The sequence below is a fragment of the Cibotium barometz genome, chromosome 66 (genome assembly GCF_041138505.1).
Source record: "Cibotium barometz isolate CiBa-2024 chromosome 66, ASM4113850v1, whole genome shotgun sequence".
In the NCBI taxonomy this organism is placed as follows: Eukaryota; Viridiplantae; Streptophyta; class Polypodiopsida; order Cyatheales; family Cibotiaceae; genus Cibotium; species Cibotium barometz.
The window spans coordinates 9302969-9320989 of NC_141111.1; the positions used below are offsets into that span (position 1 = coordinate 9302969).

The 18021-nt window shown below is 42.7% G+C and overlaps 1 protein-coding gene across 4 annotated transcripts; it reads left to right on the forward strand.

The window, feature by feature from the left end:
* Nucleotides 1-272: 272 nt before the first annotated feature.
* LOC147602746 (uncharacterized) lies at nucleotides 273-6309 on the forward strand. Of its 4 annotated transcripts, none has more exons than XM_086797501.1 (4): nucleotides 273-1521; nucleotides 1805-1964; nucleotides 2902-3410; nucleotides 5612-6309. In XM_086797501.1, exons 2-4 carry the CDS (start codon nucleotides 1862-1864, stop codon nucleotides 6221-6223), a joined length of 1224 nt encoding a protein of 407 aa, XP_086653627.1. In that variant the 5' UTR covers nucleotides 273-1521; nucleotides 1805-1861; the 3' UTR covers nucleotides 6224-6309. The 4 variants fall into 4 exon arrangements, with proteins under 4 accessions (XP_086653627.1, XP_086653624.1, XP_086653625.1 ...); XM_086797498.1 differs by having other exon boundaries at nucleotides 1838-1964; XM_086797499.1 differs by having other exon boundaries at nucleotides 1844-1964.
* Nucleotides 6310-18021: the final 11712 nt, after the last annotated feature.

The following is an 18021-nucleotide window of genomic DNA, read 5'->3' on the forward strand; positions in this document are numbered from 1 at the left end:
ACACACACACACACACACACATACATATACACCCACCCACCCACTCTCTCTCTCTCTCTATGTGTGTGTGTGTATATATATACATATATATATATATACATATACATATATATATATGTATACATATATACATATATATATGTATGTATGTATGACATACATGCATACACATCATACATACATACATACATGTGTGTGTGTATGTATGTATTTTATATATATATATATATATATATGGAGAGAGAGAGAGAGAGAGGGGGGGGGAGGGGGGGTACGGATATTAAATTTACTTTGCCTCTCTCCCCCTTCTTCCACGAGTAGCACGTACACACAATGCGTGTGTCCACCTGTTGCAGAGTGCCCATGAGCCAAGCTTGTATACCTTAGCCAGTAGTGCATATACTTGCATGCTTCCAAAACCAACGGCAAAGCTACTGCTAGACGACGATTGAGGAGGAAAGGGAGTCACGACGCGTGATGGCCTTATCTACTGATTAGATGTAGCAACCAATTCCTGCAATTCCTGCATTCTCGCAGTTGAGAATTCTCAAAGCCAAAAAAGGCCTCTCTCTCTCTCTCTCTCACACACACACACACACACACACACACACACACACACACACACCCATTCAGCCTTTCGCTTCTTCTTTTCATGTGATTTTTTGGGCCTCTGATCACCTGCTGTTCAAGCGTACCCAACCTCCTTTATTTGGGTATAATCTTCCATCATTCCAATGTGCTCTTCTGAGAAAACTTTCCCCTTTCGTGGAAATCACTACTTTCGATCCTGTCAGCCTGATGATCAAAGAATCACACAACAGCTTGGAAACAGCAGCAACTACCACTACTGCTGCCTCCTGCTTCTATTAATCTATTAATCAAACTTAGTACTACCATACAATCTAATCATATTACCCATAACCCACCTTAATACTATGCCATATAATCATACCTTGGATCACAATAATATTTTCATTCATCAGCTTCCACTCTCATTCCACCCTTTGCAATCTCCAAGCATTCCTTGACGTACAATCCTGCTGGATCCAGTACTACCATGCGTCTTTTCAAGCTAGACGGACCCTCCCCATCTCATGATCATGGTTCCCCCCTATGTCTGTGCTGTGGTTGACATTGCCCTCCCTCTCTGCAGACTAGCTGATTCCCATCATCTAAGCACCCTTCCAAGCACCTTAATCCTGATCCGACATGCAGTACAACCCATATTAATGGGGTACTGATCCTCTTGCAAATCTGTGTTTAATCCATCAAACTTCTTAATTACATGGTCGCTTTGGGCATTACAGATGTGAGGCCCAGGGTGTTTTGGGCCCTTTTGTAAATTGTGACTCATCATCTGGCTGGCTGTGAGTGGAGTGAAAATGGCCCTCAATTGCGGAGTCAGGCCACCTGTTACCACCAAAGCTGGTTACTTGTTGAAAAACAGCAGCAACAATGCTCTGACAAATGAGCCACTTGTCACTACAATTTTCACTCCTGGCTCATCCCATATGCTTTCAGGTGATCATTCTCATTGCCACTCTACTATATGGTTTAGTTTTCATGTCCTTGTGGGCACATTAATATAGCATATCCTATGTGAGTTGCAGTGCTTTTTGGTCAAATTTTCATGTCCAGCAGTTGTACCATATACTTCTGTTATCTTGGCTGCTCTTATGTTTACATAGCACTAATCTTAAATTTAAGAGGGTGTTTCAAGAACAAATTTCCTTCTTTTCCATTCGTAGTAGTCTTGGCTAAAGGTGCTCTACATGATCTCCTCTCATCAGTAATTGTCTTGCAGTTCATTCTTTTGAGAGATGTACTATATATTTAGTTACAGGAATATGGAGGGTGTGAGATGGCAGGATTTGAACCCGGATTCCTGACTGAAGAGTCCAGTGATCAATCCCTCTACCATCTGATGAATCTATTCCCTCTACCACAAGCAGGCGAAGACCAAAGTAAGGTCTCATCAGAATTTGAAACTTTCTCTGATCTTCAATTCAGGATTCAAGATGTCACCTTCTTCTTTTATGTGCCTGCACACACCCTCTTACATCCCATGAAACCTTACATCCTATACGTCTTGGACTTCAATTTGATGCTGCATGAAACCAATTCATGGTTGCAGACTCAGGTAGAATTTCAAGGGTCATTTGAAGCCCAAAAGGACCAGGTTTCAAGCTTGAAATGGTCATCAAATTTCAACACTGGCCACAAAGGCGACCGGAGTCTGTACCGTGGACATGATTATCTTGCACTTTCACCATGCTCCAATGTGTATCTCTAGCTCAACCTCTAAATCTAGCTTAGGTGGATTTAGAGGAGTCAGTACCGACCGGAGTCCGTACCACGGAGATGATTATCTTGCACTTTCACCATGCTCCAATGTGTGTATCTCTAGCTCAACCTCTAAATCTAGCTTAGGTGGAGTTCCCACAGGGGGCTTCGTTTACCCTCATTATAAAATAGCTGCAGCTAAGGAAGCCCAGCCATCTCAATTCTGCCAAAAAATGGCAGAGTTGAGATTTGAGGTTTAAAAGGAAGCCAATTTTAGCTTTGCTTGATTGGAAATCTGGCTCCTTGCCCTAGTTTGGGACGAAAGGAAGCCCCCTTGTGGGAACTCTCTCTGAGTAGATCCTTGAAGTGTATCAAGTGGATCATCCATTCTAGGTTCTAGGTGAAGGATACCCATTCTTAAGCATCACTTGATTTATCCCCTTACAGTTAGCTAATGGTAATAATTGCAGTTGTACAACACATGATCATGTATGTGGTAATTATTGATCCAAATTTAAGTGCTTGTGTGCATTAGGATTTTAATGATGCTGGCATGATGCTGCTCCCTTGAAACTCCAAATTTGCCACTAATATTAAGTGCTGTTAATGGAACTGCAGGCCCTTGTTTGGTGGGCAGTATGCTGCAGGAGTACACTGAAGGAGGCAATGGCAGCACGAGGGTGCATAAGTATAATTACGGTGGAAGCAGGCATGTGCAGGAGGTGGGTGATCATCAAGGGGAGATGAATGGAGAGGCGCCACTGTACATGAGCAGCAATGGCAATCAGGCGCAGCTGGTGCAGGATGCAGAAGGTGGGATGGAGGTGGTGGATATGGAGCAAGGGTATGAGAATTGCATGCATCCGATGATGAGCGAGTTGAAGAAGCGGAGGCTGACGAATGAGCAGGTGAAGTCGCTGGAGGTGAGCTTCGATATGGAGAGCAAGTTGGAGCCTGAGCGGAAGAACCAGCTCGCGCAGGAGCTGGGCCTGCAGCCCCGTCAGGTGGCCGTCTGGTTCCAAAACCGCCGTGCTCGCCACAAAACCAAGCAGCTCGAGCGCGACTACGATATCCTCAAGCAACAATTCGATGCTGTCCACTCCCAGAAAGATAAGCTCCAAGCCGAGGTATTCCTCATCATAATTAATCAGCCACTCCTCTCATTAACACTCGTTAATCTCAACTTTTAACATGAGAATTTGAAGAGTTCCAATCCCATCACACACACACACACACACATATATATATATACACATCATTTACAACATGGCCATGCCATCCATGAGAATTTGAAGAGTTCCAATGCCATCACACACACACACACACACATCATTTACAACATGCCATGCCATCACACACACACACGCACACGCACACACGCGCGCACACACACACATATACACATCATTTACAACATGGCCATGCCATCATATATACATCCTTCACACCATACCATGCCAAACACCCTGAGTGCTTCGAGGTTCGATCCTATGACATCATGTTAGATTACTTCACACCATATTTAACTAAGCTAATGTTTGCTAATAATCTTATCTTATCTTGCACCTTGTGTTTACGACAATACTGGCGACAATACTAGCGTAAGCACTAATTACACATCAGCCCATGTGATTGCACACCATATCACTCATCTAAGGCTCACCATGTGTTTGCAAAAACTACTCATTATTAGTAGCAACCGTTAAGTTCACCATGTGTTTGCAATAACTACTCATTATTAGCATCAACCTTTAAGCTCACCATGTGTTTGCAATAACTACTCATTATTAGCATCAATTGTAAATACACATAATAAGCCCATGATATAACATCTCATCTTAGCGCACAATGAAACGGATGCACCTAATCGCATATCTTTAGTATCATCATCAATGACTAGGCAAACAAGTCTACAAAACACTCCAAATACGACAAAAAGCCAAACGAGTCTACAAAACACCAAAACCCTATCATTTCTTTTCTTAATATTGTTTCAAATGTGGAGTTTAATGTCATGGTATCAAATGGTGTTCAGAAAATGTTGCATGTTACAGCACCCAATGGTTTTTGCTATATATTGTGTGTGTGTGTGTGTGTGTGTGTGTGTGTGTGTGTGTGTGTGTGCACGCGCGTGTGTGTGAGTGTTGGCAATACATACACTTTGGAAGAGGCATGTTGTGTGTGTGTGTGTGTGTGTGTGTACACGTGTGCACGCGCATGTGTGTGTGTGCACACGCGCGTGTGTGTGTTGGCAATACGTGTGCTTTGGAAGAGGCATGTTTTGTGTGTGTGTGTGTGTGTGTGTGTGTGTGTGTGTGTGTGTGTGTGTACGCGCGCGCACATGTGTTGGCAATGTGTGTGCTTTGGAAGATGCATGCTCGTGCATAAGTTTGCTTGTTTGTGTAAAAGCATGTAAAGCCATTTGTACAATGTGTCATTGTGTGGTTAGCTACAGTGTAGATGCATATGTGTGGTTTACCTGTATGCACATACATATACATTTGTGTTTGTAATTTAAAGTGTGGATTCTTTTGTTTGGATAGAATACTAGAATACATGAATGACTTTAAGGACGTGGGCATGCACACATATGACAAATGTACAAATTTAATTTTGTGTTATGTTTAGGGGAGGGTTCATTTTTTAGTTAAATAAAAAACCTTATGGTGTGAAAAGTTAAAAGGAAAGGGTATGTGTGTGTGTGTAGAGGGGGGGTGGTGAGGGGTATAAATCATGACCTCATAAAGGCTAATGACCTTTGTGAAGTGCACTACCGAGAAAACAGAGGGCACCATTTAGCTGAAGATAATGACTCGTGACTCATTCTCAACCAATCCGTGATACCATCACTATCAGGGGAGGAAAATACATGGCATTAGTCACATGTCAGATGAGACAACAATCCTGTGTGTGCGCCCACTAATTGTAGAGACCAGATTATTAAACTTCTCTTAATCCATAATCTTAATGTAATTATCGAATACCGCCGCAATCTTCTTACTTCTACCTCCATTAATGTAGACCGTTTAACCATAGCTTAGTCCATAATTGGAACTGTAATTAGTGCAATTATGAGCTCTAATCTTCTAGATTAGAGCTCGTAATTGTATCTCCACTAATATGCATGCTTGTAGATCGTTCAATCATAGCGTAGTCCATAATTGTAACTGTAATTAGTGCAATTACGGGCTCTAATCTAGAAGATTAGAGCTCATAATTGTATCTCCACTAATATGCATGCTTGTAGATCGTTCAACCATAGCGTAGTCCATAATTGTGACTGTAATTAGTGCAATTACGAGCTCTAATCTAGAAGATTAACGTGCAGGTGGCCCGGTTGAAAGACTTGCTAGATGCACAGATTGCCGCTGGAAAAGACGCTCTAACACCAACTAATGATCACAGGCGAGATGAGCTGCAGGAGAGCCCAGTACATGAAAACCAAGACGATGCAGCTGATCTTCTTCAAAATTTGTCCACCACCAGCAGTGGCGCAGGAAAGCAAAAAGCTTCCATGACTCCCGGCTGCAGCACCTCCGGCGAGCAAAAAGCTGAGCTTTCTCACGCAACTGCAGAAGGCGATGCTTTCTCTAGTGATAATTCGGACCAGAAGCATGTTCATGTTAAAGTAAAAGCTGCAAGCAAGAGCCCAAAACTAGAGGTGAAGCCCAGCTTGTTTGCAGACCTGCATCACCTTCAACAGCAGCAGCAACGTCAACAATTCCGTAGCAATCTAAACCCCACCAACTTGTCTCTATGCAGCCCACCACAGGTCTTGCTTCATCACATGATAGCCGTGAAGATGGAGGAAAACTTTGGCCTCCATGACCAGCCAGAATATAACCTCTACAACCCTTATACCTTCCACGACATTGAAGAAGATGATGATGAGGCAAGTGACTCCATGCTTTGCTTCAACAACTGGAATCATGATCCCTGAACCACTTCCCTTCCTAGTCTTTTTCTCAAGCATTTTGCTTAAGCACATATTATTTGAAGTAATATAAGTCTCTTTCTCTCTCTCAACATGTGGTATTTGTGTCATCACCTCAATTAATCTCACATATTATTTTAAGTAATACAAGTCTCTCTCTCTCTCTCTCTCTCTCTCTCTCTCTCTCTCTCTCTCTCAACATGTGGTATTTGTGTCATCACCTTAACTAGATGATGTTCTAAGATTGAAGAATATGCTTGAAATACTTAAACTTATTGAGCACTTGTCATGGTCACCAAAACATTATGAAAGATTAACCTAGAGCAAAACAAATTTATAATTTGGCACATGACACGGGCCTATAAGGATCCTCTTTACTAGATTTCAATTAGACGTCATGCCCCTACCATGTAGGCTATCTTTCTTTTCACTATTTGACAACAAAGATGTGGCTCAAAGAATGCACACGCATGCACTACAAGAGGATGAGGGCATGTCCGCATGATGTAGTCACACTACTAGTGAGAGAATGTAGTGAGAGAATGATGCCTATACTGAGTGAATATTTCAAGAGTATCACATTACAACAAGTGGCATACACACAACAATTGTATCCCTATGTATAGTTACGTGTATAGCTGTGTACTATTACAAACTTTCAAAGGTGTGCATAGCCATGTACTATCACAAAATTTTAGAGGCATACCCGAGAGTAGAATTTCCACATACATCTAAGAGAAAATGTGTGTGGGTTTGGCTTGGGATTAATAGAGGTACCCAAGAGAGATCAATTATCACCCTAGTGTGTGTTGGTCTATGTTGGGAGGCATTACAGGTGCCCAATTAGAGAGACCAATTGCGGTGCATCTTCATTTTTGAGGAGGTCCAAGATCGATATGCTCATATTTAGAAAGAAGCACTCATATGAAAAATATGTTCAATTAACATTACTAGTTGAGAAAATGAATAATGTATTAGGGTGAGCTTGGCCCGATATATGTTAACCACATGTGGTTAACACATTCCTATGACAACTATGTCCACATACTTATGTAATGGGCACCCGCAATATATTGTAAATCTCATCATTTGATGAGGGAAACGCCCTAAAGACACTCCCAAGTCTTGAGCTTCAAAGGAGAGACAAGAGGATCTTGGTGAGTTGGCCAAAACATAAAGAAAAGCCTTATAACTATGTTTTGGACGCCTCGGGTCACTTACTCCCGGGCGGCATAGTGGGAAAAGGCTTGGAACTATAAAAAGCTAATTTCTCTTTTTTGTACAATAGATTCTCCCATTTTTGCAATAGAAGTAGAGTTTTCTCTCTCCTTCTCTCTTGCAAACTTGTCCAATCTAGCATGTGTGGTATGCTTAGGGTTTGGGTTTGGATGTGATTAGTGCTAATTACTCATTCTCTCTTGCTTCTCCTCTCCCTCTTGCTTGAGTGATTAGGCTATCACCGCGATCATCTTCCGCAGAGATCCCACATGATCTTCGTAAGAGAGGTTACACCACCCGTAGGATTAGGAATCGCCTCAGTGTGACAATGAGTGCGAGAGGATCGCGGCACGACGAGTGGCTACGGTGGAGCTCTTGAGCATAGCTCGAGCTCGGCGTATCAGCTACTTCCCACAACACGTTAGGGTGAGCTTAACATCTTTGGCGCCGATGTCAAGGAGCACCAATCCACTTCTTGTTGTTGAAGCCTTCCTTGTTCGAATCCAACGGAGTCTCCATTCCGATGCCAAAAGTAAGTAACTATGGCATTCGGTTTTGGTTTGTTTGATTTGTTTTGTTGATTTTTTTGTTGTTTTTGTTTAGATTTTGTGCATAGCTTATGGTTGGGAGTAGGATTAGCAAGAGTTTAAGCAAAAAAAACTAGAGATTTGAGTGATAGAGAGCTCAAAAGAGAGGGTTTTGCTTAAACTTAAAGTGTTTTTTTGCTAATTATCAGCTTTCAATCATGTTTTTTGTTAGATTTGTGTACATAGGTAGCTTAGGAGCGCAAGATAGAATCCTAATCAACCAAAAAACATTTCAAAAATCACAAGCAATCTCTTAATTTTTACTAATTATCACTAATCTACTAGTTAGTGTGATTAGTGAGCTTAAAGAGAGCTAAAAATCATAAGTAATCTCTTAATTTTTACTAATTATCACTAATCTATTGGTTAGTGTGATTAGTAAGCTTAAAGAGAGCTAAAAACCAAGAAATTGAGCCGAATTGATTGCAATTGGACTAATGGAGTGGCGTTAGGTTCTAAACACTTGCCTTGACTTAAATACATGCCTAGACCACTCCCATTAAGTCATAATTAGTGAGAATTAACATTAATTAGATCTCATTTACCTAATTTTCTCTCTTTTGAATGGGTTAATTAGAGACTCAACTAGAAGGATTAATTGGGGATGGTCACGTCATTGGATTAGCCTTAACATTGCTAGTCTACCTATAAAATCCCCATCTCAAAACTCCTCACCATTAGGGAGTAATTAGAGAGCAAAGAAGAGGCTAAAAGGGTGATTAATAGTGAGATTAGGAAAGATTAATTTTTATTTAAGTTAGAGTGTCTCAAGATTAGTTGAAAATCACTAATCTAGAGTTAACCACTAACTTTAGCCTCTTCCCACCTACTTTGCATTAATGAGAGAATCTTAGTTGTCTCTCACTCAAAAATTCAAATCTCCACCCAACCCAAATTCAAAATCGCACGGCATACAGACGTAACCGAAAGAAAAAAACTTTTTTTCAGAAAAAAAACTTAAGCCACGACCATTCACACCTAAGCCATGGTCATTCACTCCTAAAGCCATGGCCATTCACTTAAGCGTACAAGCATACGCTCTCTTTTTTTTTTAACTTTTTTCAAAAAAAACTAAGGCCACGGTCGTTCACACCTAAGCCACAGTCGTTCACTCCTAAAGCCACGGTCGTTCACTCATAAGCATACGGGCATACGCTCTTTTTTTAAAAAAAATTAAAAAAAATTTAAAAAATAAATTTTAAAAATAAATTTTAAAAAAACTTAAGCCATAGTCATTCACTCATAAGTGTATGGGCGTATGCTCTTTTTTTAAAAAAATCAAAAAAATACAATTTTCAAATCTTTAGAGGTGCTAAAGGTCTACCTCCCCAACTCACTAGGGTGGTTTTTACACACACAAAACGCCTAAAAAGACCTTATTTCACCTTAAGGGTACGCTCACGTGTAAGGAAAAAGAGAGCCAAAACTTCTATTTCAGATCCGCGCATGCACCATTAAAGCTTTTCTAAGACTCAACACACACCATGGACACCTTTCGGTCATGGTTACATGCCCCAAGTGCCCCGATTCCATTGGGCGACACCCCGGCTATTGTACATTCACATGTGTGGCTACCATGCTAAACACGTTTGGCCGTGAGGGCGAAATGATTTATGAAGTGCCCTCATCTAGCGGTGCATACATGCACCCCCAAGTGAATAGATGCCCGGAGCACACACATGGGCATCCTTCTATAACCACGGGCCTATTCCCACCCCCCACCCACATACCACCTCCCCTTGATCCCCAAATTGACATTGCAAGCCTAGCACAAGCTATTGGAAGGGGAGTGGCACAACAATTGCACCCACAAACATCACATACACAACCAATGTGGGTGAAAATCTTCAAACTTATTCTGAAATTCCACGGAGTTGGAGACCCCATATCCCACTTAGAGGTCTTTAACCAAATCTGTTAAGCATTTGAAATTTTCAATGATGCAACAAAGGTCCATCTCTTTGGACTTAGCCTTTAAGGCACAGCGGTGCAATGGTTCCAATCCTTGGACCCTCAGCACAAAGGCACTTTCAAAGTAATGAGAGAGGCCTTCACTCTTGTATTCGCACCATACAGGCCCAAATGGAGCCCCGTTATCCAATTGTTCCAACTGGTGGAAGGAAAGCCTTACACGCGACTACATAGCACACATTAAGTACCTCGGTTCGTGTTGCGAAAAAGGGAAAAATTGAGTGACAATAAATTAATGAATTGTTTCCTCTTGGGTTTGCACAATCCAAAGCTTCACGACCATAGTGAAGGACCCTTGAACCTTTGATCGAGCCTACAAATGGGCGATCTTTCTCGATGACAATATGGGCCCAAATGGAGCCCCGTTATCCAATTGTTCCAGCTAGAAGAAAAACCAAAGGAAACCTTACGTGACTACACACATTAAGTACCTTGGTTTGTGTTGCAAAGAAAGGGAAAAATTGAGTAGCAATCAATGGATCGAACTTTCCTCTTGTGTTTGCACAATCTAAAGCTTCATGACCATCTGTTAGTGAAGGACCCCTCAACCTTTGATCAAGTCTGCAAAATGGGCGATCTTTCTCGATGACAATATGCAAGAAAGCAATTCCATGCAACTAGCCACCGAGCCAATGACAACCTAAAGCCCATTTATAACATTACCCTCATCTCCTCCCAGGCACCATGCATTACCGGTGGCACTGCCCCCAACCAACCACTCATCTCCTCCCAGGCACCATGCATTACCGGTGGCACTTCTATAGTGCCCACCTTTCCATTCCAACCATTGTCTCTCAAGGCAAACCCCATTGAACATGGAAAGGTCCAAACCCAGTCCATTGCTAAGCCCATGAACTCCGACACCCCTGAGGCACCCATCACACATCATATTCCTTTGTTTATGCCTCACATGGACCCTAAACCAACAATTGTGCACACCATAGGTGCACCCGCAGAGGGAAACCACCTCTCCAGTGTTTCCTCTCTGTCATGGGCCCCATAGAGTGGTTGAATGCCCTTTTTAGAAGAAAAGCCTGCCATCAACACCACAATGTCACGACTGTGGGATCGACCATTACTTTAAAGAATTCCCTTTGTAATCAGTTTCTCACTCCACGGTCAAAAGCATGCCATCCCTGAACGTGTTGAGCATTCAACATGGGAAGATATCCATTGTCCCATTGAATGCTGTCATACGGATGCAAGCTAAACTCAGGAAGGCCATGGCACCAAAGCAATCCAACACCTTAGCTATAGAATGTGCCACATCCAAAAAGAAACAATGCTCTAAGCACATTGGCAAAGGTGAAGATGGGGTTACCATCCAAAGTGGCTCAACAAGACCACATCATCCTCCTCCAGGAGTGATGATTGTGCCAACATGTCACTCCCACAAGCAGCCCCACGAAATCAAGCCAAAATACCAAAGCAATTGGCCAAATATCCCAACCCCATCTTGGAGAAGCAATGTCTTCAACAGGCCCAAGCACTGGTACGAGACTGCCAGGCTCAACTCGAAGAACCACCAGTACACGTGTCCTATCCACCAATACCCAAGGACACGCAATCCCCCGTCGAACTATTTACTCGATGTCCAGGAGAGGAACCTGTTCCACACCATGTAAGGCAGGAGCCCGAGCTTATGCTCAAGGCTGAGGAAGATCCAAGCTCCCCAAAACAAAACTGCAACCCTTCGGGTATGGTTAGATTTTCCCTTTGGCAGAAATATACAAAGAAAGCGTGCCTTGCTGTCTCCCATAGCTAGCCACAATCTTTTACCATGGGGAACATGGGTCTCCCTAGGCAAATCATCTCTTCACAGTGTTGATGCCCAAATTCAACTTCCTAGTGGACAACAAATACAAAGCCTTGGGTCTTTTACACAAACGGTACATACTATCTCTAATCCATCGGCTTGTAAGTTTTATGTGGTTCCCATAGGTGAGACCAAAGAAGCAATCATCCTTGGTGAGAGGTGGGTCAAAGGCCCCTCGGCCAAAGGTTAGGCAACCCCAAGCCACCAACGATGGGTGCCTACCAATGTTCTCAAAGCCCAAGGCTTCCATGAAGGACACACACACCTATGGCTCCCAAAGACACAATCAGAAGCTTATGCTCACAGTGTCGACAACCTACGTATAGCTCAAAGCCACGTCGACAAAAACCAAGAAGCCTTGTCAACCATGGGCCCTCATCACTCAATAACAATGATGGGTGCCAAAACATCTCTTAGAAGCCCCAATGCTTCAATGATGGCAACTCCATCATTTGGGTCCCATGAAATAACCCTCAACAGTTGGACCAAACCACACAAACCGACCTAGTACCTGTCTAATTGACGCAAATGGTTTGGCAACCAACAAGGAAGCAAGTCCCCTCTTCATCAACTAAATCCTACGAACTTGCCCATACACAAACCATGGGCACTAAATTGGCTTAAGAAATCCATGAAAATGCAAGGGAATTTCAATGGAGGTAAGTTGAAGTATTATAGACCTCTAAAAAGCAACATGCTTAATTAAATACACCATTATAGTTAAAGTTATAAATGGATAAACATTAGGCAAAATTTGGACGTAAAAAGTTCCCTCTAAGAAATGCATGTTAATCCCATTTTGGATTAACAAATATGCTCCTCCACTTGAGGACATTAAAAAGTGTCATGCAAAGGCACTATAAAAGTTGTTCATTATGAGTTATTGGCCACCCAGGCTCTTAGTTAGTAAGTTTTGGGCGCCCAAGTGTGAATAAGGGCCAATTGTATATAAGGCATTTTCTTATAATAGAAGGACACAAACCCCCTTGTGCTATGAGAGCTCTTACCTTGTCTTGTGTGAGAGAGAGAGTGTGAGAGTGTACTCTAGTGCATGTGCCTTCTCTATGCATGTATGTGTAGAAGAGTGAGAGAGAGATTGCCTTGTGTGGTGGTGTGAGTGACTTTGCGCGGTGACAGCGTGGAGGTGGAGCTTGGAGGATTGGAACTTTTGGAAGCGAGCTTGGAGACCTCAAGGGACATGAGCTCAGAGCATTGGTAAGTCCCCAACAATGGTTATTGTATATTTCTTCATCCAATGGTGAATGTTAGAGTTCTCTCTTTAGAGGTGTGGTAGTCCATAACATTTTTGGCCCCGCTCTGCCAGGGAAACACCATTGTTTCTTCTATTCTCTTTGAGTTTCCACTCCCACTATACAAGTTTCATCATTACCTTTGCATTCAAGAAGTGTATTGTGTAAAGAATGAATGGATAAGGTTTGAGTGGAAGTGAAGATTTGTTAGAAATTGTTTGTTTTTAGTGTGTGGTCACGTGAGTACTTGGGTGACCCTAGAGGAAAGCTACACCATTTTTTCTTTTAAGTTTGATGTTTGTATCACCAAACTTGCTAGTGAGAATGAGTAGGTGTGATACTCTATTTTCTGCTTTTTCAAAAAATCCACAAAAATCATAAAAATAAGGAGCCATTGGTTGTGCGTTGAACTTGCATTACACTCCTTACTACTAGCAGTGTGAATGAGTAGGTGTGATACTCTATTTTTTGTTTTTTCAAAAATTCACAAAAATCATAAAAATAAGGAGCCATTGGTTGTGCTTTGAACTTGCATTACACTCCTTACTCTACTAGCACAACCATTTTGGAGCATCTGGATAGGTAATTTACACCCAATCTTCACTCTGTCAACGCGGGAGCTTAACACGTGAAAGTGCAGGAAAACGGTTCACAGTGTGAACCATTCCCTTCTATCTCATAGCATGAACCGCTTCTGCAATCAGCGCCGTAAATTGTGGGATTACCTTGCTAAAAATAGGGTACCTTATCCTAACACCTCTGACACAATGGATACTACGGAATCTTATCCCGTGAATTAGCAGAAAATAGTTCACAATGTGAACTATCTACCTTTTCTCACGACATGAACCATTTACTACTTCAAGACGTGAAATGACCATCATTTCACGACATGAACCATTTTGATTTCACGACATGAACCACCTGCCTTTTCACGGTGTGAACTATTCAATACTTCACGACATGAGACACTCCCGGTTTCACGGCGTGAACCCTTGCTTACTACTTCACGACGTGAACCCTTGCTTACTACTTCACGACGTGAACTAACTTCTACGGTTTCATTGCATGAACTGTCAGTGATGGATCTAATTCACGAACCAAGGATTGTCAGGTTAAAGTTAGAAAAGTGCCTCTATTACGTAAATTGAGACCAACCAACTCAGATCAGGATAATGCGGACTTGAAATTCAAAGTGACTTTTGAACACGTGAAAGTGCAGAAAATAGTTCATGACGTGAACCATTTATAGATTCACGATGTGAACCATTCCTTGCTATCTCATGGCGTGAAAAGCTATTTGCAGTCTCATGGCCTAAAAATTCAGATCAACAAAACCCTGCGAAAATTCATTTGGGGTTGTGATTTAACCTATCAAATCATATTCTCATGCACTTGAGGTCTGGTAAACTCATTGGAGACGACCTTACTCCTGACAATAGTACATCGAACCACCCAAGATCTTCCTATCAAAAGAGTGTTGGTTCAGGCCGCCACTTGCAAACACTTAATTGAGTGTTTCGACTTAGAGAAATCTAGCCACCATTGATACAAGTAGTGAGGAGTCCATGGAAGAAGAGCTACGATTCTCTGGGATTGGAGAGGAAGAAAAATCATCTTCTCCTACAAGATCCAGTGGTATCTTTGACATAGCCAGGGGATTTTTTGGTCTCCAAACCAACAACGATTATGAAGTGTAATCTGTGGGTATGTGCCCATCAACCAGCATCAGACAAGCTCCAAGATCGGAAGTACCAACCCAACCTTCGAGTTCTAGGTAAGGAACCAAAAATGTTTAGGAATGCCACTGCTGGTATGGAAATAGGTATGACTGAGGGAGAAATCCCAAATCTAGAACCCATTAATAAAAGAGCCAAGAGCGAAGGAAGGATTTGATACCCAAGGTGAAGGGGATAATTTACCCAGGGAAACTGTTGAAGTTGAGAACCGCCTCCACACAAAGGAAGACATAGAGCAACTGATCAATCATCCCATGTTATTGCAAGACATGGAGCTCTTAATTCAACAAAGACGGGCAGAGGCTGCTAATAATGAGCCATGCCATGATGAGTTGGCGAGACCTACCTATAGACCCGAAATGCCTAGAAGAGGCAATGCAGGAAGAGGACGAGGTCTAGGTAGGGGGGGAATAGCTCCTTGAAGACCAATGGTGGATTTGAATATAGATCTTAACGTGGCCACAAGGGCAGATTTTCTTAATATGGCTGCGGAGAGGGGCCGAGGAATGGTTAGGGAACTAGGCACTGCTCTAGAATCCATACCATCTTAAATGAAGCCACACATCATTTCCAAGCTTATATAAAAGTTCTCAAGGGATGGGGACCCGATCCAACATGTTGAGATCTTTGAATCCACATACGAAACCTGTGGGCCAATGAGTGACATGACCATGATTCATACCTTTTCACTCAACTTAGAAGGAAAGGCTCATCAATGGTTTCAAACCCTAAATCCAGAAGATAAGATCAACTTCAATCGGCTCAAGATATTCAGAAATCTTGTCAAACCATGCTCTTGGTGCTTGTTTTAAGCCATACAAGGCTTTCTTCAACTTGCAAACATGCTCGAGGTGACTCACATCCTCATAACCAGGTGGCTGCAACATATACACCTCTTCCTGTAAATCCCCATGCAAGAATGCATTCTTTACATCCATCTGATGAAGAGGACCGAGGCAGAGTATACACACGAGAGGAGAGGGTGAGAGAGAGTGCGACTCGTATTTTTTGTAGTAGCTCACACTCCCTTATCTTTCTTTTCTTCCATTCATATATGATGGGCTAAATACCCATATACAGGGGCCTTTACCCCCAACAACCTCCCACTTAAAGGCCAATGTGGCTCTAAGCGAGAGTGGTACATGCGAGAATAGTGCTCACCCCCAATGCCCATCATCTCTCTGAGACATGCAAATCTCTCAGATGCTAGACCCTTCGTCAAAAGGTCTACAGGATTATCATTCGTATGCACCTTGACAAGCTCAAGCCGCTTGTCCTCAAGTACCTCTCTGATGAAATGATACTTGACCTCTATGTGCTTGGTCTTTGCATGAAAGACTGGATTTCGTGCCAACTGTATAGCACTCATACTATCACTATGCAACACAGGAGTATCAACTGTATAGCACTCATACTATCACTATGCAACACAGGAGTATCAACTGTAACTCCCAAATCTCCCACTAGCTGACTAAGCCAAATGGCTTCCTTGCATGCCTCTGTGGCTGCAATATACTCAGCCTCTATGGTAGAAAGTGAAACACACTTCTGTGCATGTGACATCCATGACACTGCACCTCCAGCAAAGGTAAACACATAGCCAGAAGTAGACCTCCTCGTGTCAGGGTGACCTGCATAATCTGCATCTGTGTAGCCCAATACACATGCATCTCGTCTACCAAAGCATATGCACATCTCTTGCGTACCTCGCAAGTAACGCATCAAACCCTTCACTGCCTCCCAATGCTTCTTACCTGGATTTGCCATGTACCTACTAACAACTCCCACTGCAAATGCAATGTCGGGCCTCGTAGCTATCATAGCATACATCAAACTGCCAACTGCTGATGCATAAGGAACCTTAGCCATCTTGGCCTTCTCACCATCTAACTTCGGACAATCTTTCTGGCTGAGTTTCACATATGGAGGAAGAGGAGTGCTCAATGCCTTCCCCCCGCCATATTGAAACGCTCAAGCACTTTGTTGACATACTCTTTCTGGGATAACCATAAGAGTCCTTGCTTTTTGTCACGCGTAATGCACATGCCCAAAATGTGTCTTGCATCTCCCAAGTCCTTCATGTCAAATGCCTCATGCAACTTGGCCCGAATACCATCTAGCTCATAGCTATTCCTGCTAGCAAGTAGCATATCATCCACATATAGAATGAGTATAACCAGGCTGCCATCTATGGCCTTCTTGGTGTAAAGACAGTGATCTGACTCACTCCGCCTAAAATGCTGAGATCTCATGAATGCATCAAATTTGTGATACCATTCCCTGGGTTCCTGCTTAAGACCATATAGGCTCTTCTTAAGCTTGCATACCAGCTTCTCTCTCTGCCTTTTTGCACAAAGCCCTCAGGCTGCTACATGTAGATGTCCTCATGCAAGTCACCATGAAGAAACGCAGTCTTGACATCCATCTGCTTTAACTCCATGTCATCTTTAGCTACCAAACCAAGCACACATCTGAGTGTAGTCATCTTCACGATTGGCGAGAAGATCTCATCAAAGTCCACACCCTTTTCCTACTTGAATCCCTTGGCAACTAACCGCGCCTTATACTTAGGCACTGCATCACCTGTGACTTTCATCTTGAACACCCACTTGCATGGGAGCGCATGCTTCTCTCTAGGCAAAGAAACAAGATCCCACGTATCATTCTTTCTGAGTGAATCCATCTCTGACTGCATAGCAAGCTCCCACTTGCGCTTGTCATCCACGAAGCATAGCCTCTTTGTAGCATGACGGTTCTCCACAGTCAGTCAACATAACATAGTCTGCGCCTGGCACAAATCTATCTGGCGGTCTAGAGATTCTGGTTGACCATCTCAAAGGCATGTCAAGTTGTTGTCCATCATGCATATCAGCCATATCCTGCTCATCATGTCCACCAATTGATGAATGCAGAGGGGAAGAGAGCTTGAGCTCTTGCAAGCACACACACACAAACAAAACCCTAATAGAAAACACACAAGGTGAGAGGCTGAAAATCTTCTTCTTCTTTACTCAACACTCAACACACCATATACAAGATAAGAGTACACATAATATGAAAGGTACTCAACCAATACATACATGGGTTCTCTATAGTGTGAACCCAACTAAATGAGCTGGCGCTATAACTATGCCAGTCTCTAGAATGGCTGTCACACAGCCTGTCATCCCACTGGCCGCATATCACCCAAGATCTCACCAACCATGCCAGTGGTGTAAGTGTG

Excerpts from the sequence above, each read along its gene's own strand:
- LOC147602746 (XM_086797498.1), top strand. The coding sequence starts at position 1,468 with ATGAGCCACTTGTCACTACAATTTTCACTCCTGGCTCATCCCATATGC. Across the intron at positions 1,522-1,837 it reads CTCATCCCATATGCTTTCAG|TTACAGGAATATGGAGGGTG; the intron begins GTGATCATTCTC and ends CTATATATTTAG. Across the intron at positions 1,965-2,901 it reads ACAAGCAGGCGAAGACCAAA|GCCCTTGTTTGGTGGGCAGT; the intron begins GTAAGGTCTCAT and ends ATGGAACTGCAG.